Here is an 8,034-nt window from a genome sequence, read left to right on the forward strand (position 1 = left end):
GTTAGACCTGGGAGACACCAAGAAAGTAGGAAAAGGAAGCATTCTGACCTGGGCAGCAAGAAGGATCATGTGCCAATTTGGGGCCGGAGGGTTTGTTTGTGGGATTTGAAGTATTGGGCAAAGTTGAAGCTGAGACACAATCTTGATGTCATGCACATTGAGAAAAACATTTGTGAAAACCTCATTGGGACAATTCTGAATCTGGAGGGTAAGACAAAGGACACACTTAATGCTAGGATTGATCTGAAAGATTTGAATATTAAAGAAGAGTTACAATTGAGGAAGGAGGGAGACTCATATGTGATGCCTCCGGCCCGATATACCTTGTCCAAAGAACAAGTGGTTGCATTTTGTCAATTTTTATGAGAGTTAAAGTTTCTGGATGGGTTTGCTTCCAACATCTCAAGATGCACAAGTGCTGATGGAACCAAGGTACAAGGCCTAAAAACACATGATTGTCACATTCTTTTGCAGAGAATCTTACCTACCGACATGAGAGGATTTTTGGACAATGATATATATGAAGCAATAGCTGAGTTAGGCAAGTTTTTCAGAGAACTATGCAGCAAAACTCTTAATAGGGATGTCTTGGCTGAAATGAAGAAGGAAATCCCTGTAATTTTGTGCAAGCTTGAGAAAATTTTCCCGCCTGCATTCTTTGATGTGATGGTGCACCTTGCCGTACACTTACCTGAAGAGGCATTGCTTCGAGGTCCCGTACAATATGGGTGGATGTACCCAGTTGAAAGAAGGCTATATACTTTAAAGCGCTATGTGAGGAATAGGGCGCGACCAGAAGGTTCGATTGCTGAAGCATATATTGCAGATGAATGCCTGCCATTTTGCTCCAAGTACATGGATGATGTTGAAACAATATTTAATCGGAAACCAAGAAATGTAGGTTTTTCAGATGAAGAAGCCTATGGTGTTGATGATTTTGGGCATGGAGTTAATTTTACTTCAGGATATCAATATGAATATGTGCATGAGCAAAAAGAATTTGACCATAAATTACACATACCCATTCATCCACCACTACCATATGAAGGGCATATTAGTAATTTGACACACAAAATTCCTAACCCCCACCGCACGACCAACCCTCACCCGCAAATCGCCAAATCACCAAATCTCCTCGCTCCCGTTCCCCTTCCTCTCCCATCTCCGGCCACGGCTTCACCTCCTCCACCGCCGAGCTCAGCTTCCCTCCCTCCCCTTCCTCCCCTTCCACCTCTGCCGCAGAGCACGAATCCCCTCCCTCCCCTTCCCCGTCCTCTTCCACTACTGGTCAGGACCCCCTCTCCCCCTACCACCCGCCTCCACCAAACCCTAGAATAAGGGTCGCCGCCACCACACTGCGCCACTGCTGAGCACGACTCCCCTTGCTCTTTCGCCTCCACCACTGGTCCCTAACCCACCCCAACTGCCGGTCAAGACCTCCCTCCCCCTCCCCTCCGCTCCACTAAACCCTAGAACAAGTTGTCGCTGCCACCACACTGCGCTGCTTCAAGGACCTATCTGCCACACCGATGGGGAAGAAGACTGCTGCGAAGAGACCCCGAGGACGGAAGATAGCAGGTATACCTTCTTAACCCACCCCACGCCTGCCTATTTATTGTTCATGCATATGTATGTCTAAAGGATATGTGGTAAAAGCCTTTTGCTTGTGCTTGATTTCAATTGCTAGTGTTTCTTGTTCATTAGAGTTCTGGCCGTACATTTGAAATAAGGGTCTTGTGCTGTCAAGTGTAGATTTGGGTCACATATTCTTGCCAAATTAATAACAAAAGTAGTAATTTGTTATTAAGTACAGATTTTACACATAGTAATTCTTGTTCATGTGTTCACTCATCTTAGAACCACCGATGCATCCTTTGGAAGAGTCGCGCATCAAAATATGCATAAGGAACAATTCAGTGCTGCAATCACTCGGAATTCCTGCACTATCAACACTGTTTGCAGCCAAAACTGTCATTTCACCTGGAAAAAAATATCCCAAGCATAGTTCTGATGATTCCGAAGCTGAGTACTATCCTAACGAGGACAATACCAGTGAAGGAGAATCGTCCGATGATAGTTTAGTAGATGAAATAGAAGCACTGCAGTCCACACCTGCTGCTAGCTCAAACTCTAAGGTGCTAAATTTCTCCATCTAGTCATTCATTGCTTAGATATGTTGCATGTTTGCCATTGCAGCAGAATTTTGTTACTGTTTGTTGATTAAACCATGTATTCATATCTATTAGGGCTGTAAGAAGACTAGTCAGAAAACTAGTAATAAAAGATCTGGGGCCATGCCCCCTGGTGGAGTCAAGCCTCGGCCTCCTAAGAGAGTTCATGCGGACATCCCTACTAATTCACGAGTCGCAAGGTCAAAGAAAGCTCTATTACAAGATGCTGATGCAAGTACTCAAAGTGAGGAGATGTTGGATCCTAAACATCAAACACCAAGTGTCATCGATAAGCCAACTGCTTCTGTGGCTTGTGCCCGCCAAGCTGAAGAAATTATTCCCAACTTTGATGACCATGGTGTTGAAGGAAATTTCCTTACTATGTTTTTTATTTTGAATTGCTAGCCTAGTCAATTAGCTCAGATTGCATGATGAACATACTCTCACTAGATGATTTTTTCTAAAAAGATGATGACCCTGCACATTGTGATGATGACAACTGGATTGCCAATGGAGCTGATCTTATTGCCCATCGTGATGATGACAATGAGATGGCCAACGAAGCTGGTGGTAGTGGTCACAATGAGATGGCCACCGAAGCTGGTGGTAGTGCCCAACCAAATCAGGAAACCCAACCTAACAATAACTCTGAAGGCATGTTATAACCTGAATCTTTGTAGCATCTATTAGAGCTAAACTTCTTGTTCAATCTATTGTTCTATGCATCTTGCTGTCTAAACTATACTTAATATAAACCATATTTTTTTATCTTATTGACTGCAACTTCATGTGTATTACTAAGCTTAATTTATACCATATGTGCGCATAATTTTTTATGAGTCATTCCAGTGCTGTAGGATGATGATATTCTCAAGGACAACTCCATTGCTCATTTATTAAAATCACAATATTTAAAGAAGGACAATTTACTTACTTCATAATTTAAAAGTGTGTTTCTGGCAATGGATTATATCCATATACTCATTGAATATAGATATGTACAGACCTGACAGCTTATGGTCTGATATGAAATCATGATTTAGTTTTCTCTTCTTCTGTCTTTGCTGAAGATATTGCCTTGTCGAAATCTGCTCGAACCATGTCTTTAGTTCCAGGTAACCTGTGCATTTGTAACAATGAGAAACACACCAACATGATAGATAACACGTGAACAGTAATATTCCATTTAATTGTTGCCGCCATATGGTTACCAGTATATTGTCTTGGCTTTTTTGTGAGCTTAATTCCCGTTGTTACACTTTCTCCTTTTGAAAAGATGTTCTCCATTTATTAGTACACTTCTATACTTTGTAATTACGGTCTAATTGTATCCAATTCTTGATTTTACTTTCTTTGTAGGTCCACAATCCTATGAAAAGCCAAGGGAAAGGGGCCCTAATTTGGGAAAAGGCCTGGAAAGGATCACTCGACGCCGGCAGGGCAAACTACCGCTTGTCATTCCAGAAGGGAGGATAAGGCCGGAGGCACCTCTTCTTGCTGCAAAGTTTGCAATTGAATGCAACGTCACAGTCAGACACCATATGCCTGTGTTTAAGCGCTGGAAGGATTACAAGGACCTAGATGGACATGTCCGAGATGGGATCTTCAGGAACTTTGTAGGCAAAGTTGGTGTAAGTACATAGTCTAGGCCTTTCTCCCTCTAATGGCTATCAACCTATCAATTTTGTGCTATTGTTTTAATTATGTGCAATCATGATACTTAAACATGTTTTTTCATCGGACTAGAACAAGTTTCAGATGGACGTAGATGATGTGCCAGTTAGGAAGGCTTGTACTGAAATGCTGAAACGTGCGACTCGCCAACAACGATATAGGCTCAAGAAAGAGTTTTTTGACCCTCACCCACTCCATTTGGTGACGAGAACTTCTCCTGTCCCCTTGATGACTGATGAGCAGTCGAATGAGCTGGTGGAAAGCTGGAAGGATCCCAAAAAGATGGTATGTTTCTTCCTCGTGACCAATCTCTCGCCTTCTATATGGTAATCTAGAAAGTGTGCCTTACATGTACTCGGTCTATTGATGTAGGGGATATGTGAAATTAACAAAAATAATCGAGCTCAAGTTAAGTTTCACCAAACTACTGGCGCGCGCAGCTATCCGATGCATTGTGATAATCTGGTAAGTCAAACATGTGGCTCTGGATGTGCATTGTCATGAGAAATATTCATGACCATAGGTTCATGTAAACTATTGCGTCCATGTAGTAACTATGTATGATGCTCCCTTGCCTTCATATTTGTTGTTTCCAGGGCGACAAATACAAAGATAAAGAACCCACTGCATTGGATTTGTTCAAGGAGTGTCACTACAACAAGAAAAAGAAAAGCTACACTAATGTCGTGCAAGCTGCAATTGTAAGTCAGCTTCAAAAGACTATCAACCATCAATTTTTACCTTTCTGCATGGCTAGAACTAATATTGTTTGAGTCACTTTACCTGATTGAAAACTGATAATCAAATGTCGGCGTATCTTAATTGAAAATGTTAACATGTTCACTTAACTATCTTGTAATAGTCTATCCTGTATGATTGTACCTTTTTTCAGACAACTGATATGATTTGAAGCGATTGAAAAGCATCAGTTTTTGTTTTATGTGTGGCTAGATGAAATGACTTTAATAAAATCACATAATCACTTTGACATGTGCTTGATCAGCCACCTAAAATTATAGAGTTTTGTATTAATCTAATATTTGGCTTTATGAGGCTGTTTGGATGGATGCCCCAGCTTGCGAAGCCAAAAAAATTGGCGTTGACCAGATTCTTGGGCATTGCTTGGATTGCAGCCAATAATTTGGCGTGCCCATGCTCCATTCCGCTGTGTATTTCAATTTCTCGCAAATGAGCTGGCCAAGTTCGGGCGGCCAAAACGGTTGCCAATATTTTGGCTCGCCCTCGCGTTCGCACGGCCAACTTGGGCAGAGTCCAAACATGCCCTGTATATTGCAATTTTGGCCATCCTCAATGTCTTATCTTTTAGTATATATATATATTGTCTTATCTTTTAGTATATATATTTTAGAGATTTACTTCCAAAAATAATTTGACTTAAACATTACTCACTTGTAGTTAATTCGGGAAATAGTCCACTTTGTTGTAGATGATAGTATATATGAATAACCTGAATCACCTCCACACAGGAAAAATATTAGTCTAACTGTTATCACAAATGTCTAGTTGTAAAGGATACATGATAGATTTCCTTACAAAGACGATATATGTAAGCTTGTTGATGTCGTCTTCTCTACTTGTGCTTAAGCCGTCTTATAACCATGATTGTTGCTTGCATTGCTAGACTGAGATGGAAAACAAGGCCTCTCAACCTACAAAAGATGGCCAGGAATCAAACTCTGCAACCGAGGCTGTAGCTGAAGTGCTTGCTAAGCACACTAAGAAGCCAAGGTTTCTTCAGCATGTGGGGATCCAGCATGTCCATGCGAGATCCAGTGCAGAAGTGGCAACGGAGAAGAGGGACAATGTTGAGCTTCGGGCACGTGTTGACACCTTGACCAAGCTGTTGAAGGAGTTCGAAGAAGCAAGGACCAGGCAAGACGAGGAGCATAGGAAGAGAGATGAGGAGAACAGGAAGAAGCAAGCTGCGATGGATGCAAAACTAGACTTTTTGCTAAGTCAGTTGCAACCAAGATCAGCTCAAGGGTAAGTTGTTTGAGCCCAAGATCGGTGTCTTTCTCTACTTGATGCATGGAAGCCATGTGAATGCAATATACCGCTGGAACCAACCTTCTTATTTTGTAATGCTTTTGTTGTGCAAACTGCACACTGTTGGAAGCAAACTTGTTGCATTTTGCTGCTCCATGTTCAGTGCATGTGGAGATGTAAGCCCAATGTTACTTGTGCTTTCTGATGCTGTGTCTTTTTTCTATCTTTGTGATTTTGTGCCTTTGTCTTCTGATGTTAGTGGATCTTGATATGTAAGCTCAATGTTAGCACACATTGTGCGTAAAAACAAAAATGGGACGGGCCGGGTTGAATAAACACTAATGGGCCGGACGAAGTGGGCCTGGAAACGGACTTTGTGGTTAAACAAAAAACATGAGTGGCCTGTAATTTTGATGGGCCGATGTGAATATTGAACAAGTAGAAATGGGTCAGCCCAAAACAAACGGGCCAACCAGGCTACGGTAAAATGGGCTAATAGGCCTGGCCATACAGAAATAAATGGGCCAGACCATATTGGGCCGAATAATACATGGGCTTGCACGACGCCACATCATACCCACGCTGGCGCCACGTCAGACCCACTCTGGCGCCGCGTCAGACCCACTCTGGCGCCACGTTAGACCCATGTTGGCGCCACGTCAGACCCACGTTGGTGCCACATGGGACTCATCTTACTACACGTCATGTAAATCCGTGACGGAACAGTCCATCATAGAGGATTGGGCCTTGGGCGGGCCGAACAGGCCTAGGGGCAGATTGATGATGGAGAAAGACCGTCATGGATCATGACGGAAACCAAAATCCATCAAGGATGGATGGGTTGGCAAATTATGACGCGATATACATGACGAATTGTAGGATCATCACGCGGAGCCATGCTTGACGGTTTTTGTCACGTCTGTGACGGACATCGACTGTCACAAATTAACAACTTTCTTGTAGTGTATTTACAACTCAATGATTACAACTCGATACTAGAATAAGATATGACTCTATATGAATGCCTCCGGCGGTGTACCGGGATGTGCAATGACTCATGAGTGACATGTATGAAAAAATTATGAACGGTGGCTTTGCCACAAATACGATGTCAACCACATGATCATGCAAGGCAATATGACAATGATGATGCATGTCATAATAAACGGAACGGTGGAAAGTTGCATGGCAATATATCTCAGAATGGCTATGCAAATGCCATAATTGGTAGGTATGGTCGCTGTTTTGAGGAAGATATAAGGAGGTTTATGTGTGATAGAGCGTATCGTATCACGGGATTTGGATGCACCGACAAAGTTTGCACCAACTCTCAAGGTGAGAAAGGGCAATGCATGGTACCGAAGAGGCTAGCAATGATGGAAGGGTGAGAGTGCGTATAATCCATGGACTCAACATTAGTCATAAAGAACTCACATACTTATTGCAAAAATCTACAAGTCATCAAAAACCAAGTATTACGCGCATGCTCCTAGGGGGATAGATTGGTAGGAAAATGTCGGTGGGGAACGACACCTATGGGACCACAAGAATCCCTACTGCGGTTGTGGGGTAAGGGGTTGAGAGATGAGCGGGTCTAACAGAGAGCATGCAGTTCGTCTATCCAGGTTCGGGCCACAAGGATGCGTAAAACCCTAGTCCTGCTTTGGTGGATGTATTCTGAGTTCTTGAACTAGCTACGGGGTGTAACGAGCTCCAAAAAGTCGAATCCCCCTCCTCGTCGCCTTGGGCCTCCTTTTATAGAAAAAGGGGTTGCCACAGTGGCACACAGGAGGTGTAAAGGCAACAGTGTTGCGAGGTTATCCTGGTATTACAGGACGAAGCGCATTAAATGCGAGGCTTAGGTGTCCCTCCACTTTATCGGGGACGTGGGCGAGGCCCGTCCCGTCCGTCGCCACTCCTCCAAGCTTCGACATGCGCCCTGGCCAGTGATGCATGCGGTGCCATGTAGGCAGGCAGGCAGCTGAGGTGGCGCGGTGGTGGAGCCTCCACGAAGGGCTGCATGTCGCCACGTAGGTGCCTGCCCAGCTGGTTGGGTCGGCAGCTGCATGCAAACGGCGGCAGAGACTTGGCTGGTGCGGGCCTGACGGTGGCCCTGCTGGTGCGCTTGGCGAGGGCCTTGCCGGGTGGCCCGGCAAGGGTCTTGCCGTGGCGTGCAGGCGTC

At 43.9% G+C, this 8,034-nt stretch overlaps 1 protein-coding gene across 1 annotated transcript; it reads left to right on the forward strand.

The window, feature by feature from the left end:
* The first annotated feature begins 1,529 nt into the window (after positions 1 to 1,529).
* Positions 1,530 to 6,031, forward strand: LOC125516848. The gene is made up of 9 exons (XM_048682144.1): positions 1,530 to 1,578; positions 1,858 to 2,135; positions 2,247 to 2,529; positions 2,640 to 2,825; positions 3,531 to 3,802; positions 3,918 to 4,130; positions 4,218 to 4,310; positions 4,442 to 4,546; positions 5,488 to 6,031. Exons 1-9 carry the CDS (start codon positions 1,530 to 1,532, stop codon positions 5,851 to 5,853), a joined length of 1,845 nt encoding a protein of 614 aa, XP_048538101.1. The 3' UTR covers positions 5,854 to 6,031.
* The last annotated feature ends 2,003 nt before the right edge of the window (positions 6,032 to 8,034 follow it).

The sequence above is a fragment of the Triticum urartu genome, chromosome 6 (assembly GCF_003073215.2).
Source record: "Triticum urartu cultivar G1812 chromosome 6, Tu2.1, whole genome shotgun sequence".
NCBI lineage: Eukaryota > Viridiplantae > Streptophyta > Magnoliopsida > Poales > Poaceae > Triticum > Triticum urartu.

Coding starts and splice junctions, on each gene's coding strand:
- LOC125516848 (XM_048682144.1), top strand. CDS start 1,530: ATGGGGAAGAAGACTGCTGCGAAGAGACCCCGAGGACGGAAGATAGCA. Junction 2,826..3,530: donor ACCTAACAATAACTCTGAAG/GCATGTTATAAC, acceptor CTTTCTTTGTAG/GTCCACAATCCTATGAAAAG. Junction 4,131..4,217: donor GGAAGGATCCCAAAAAGATG/GTATGTTTCTTC, acceptor CTATTGATGTAG/GGGATATGTGAAATTAACAA.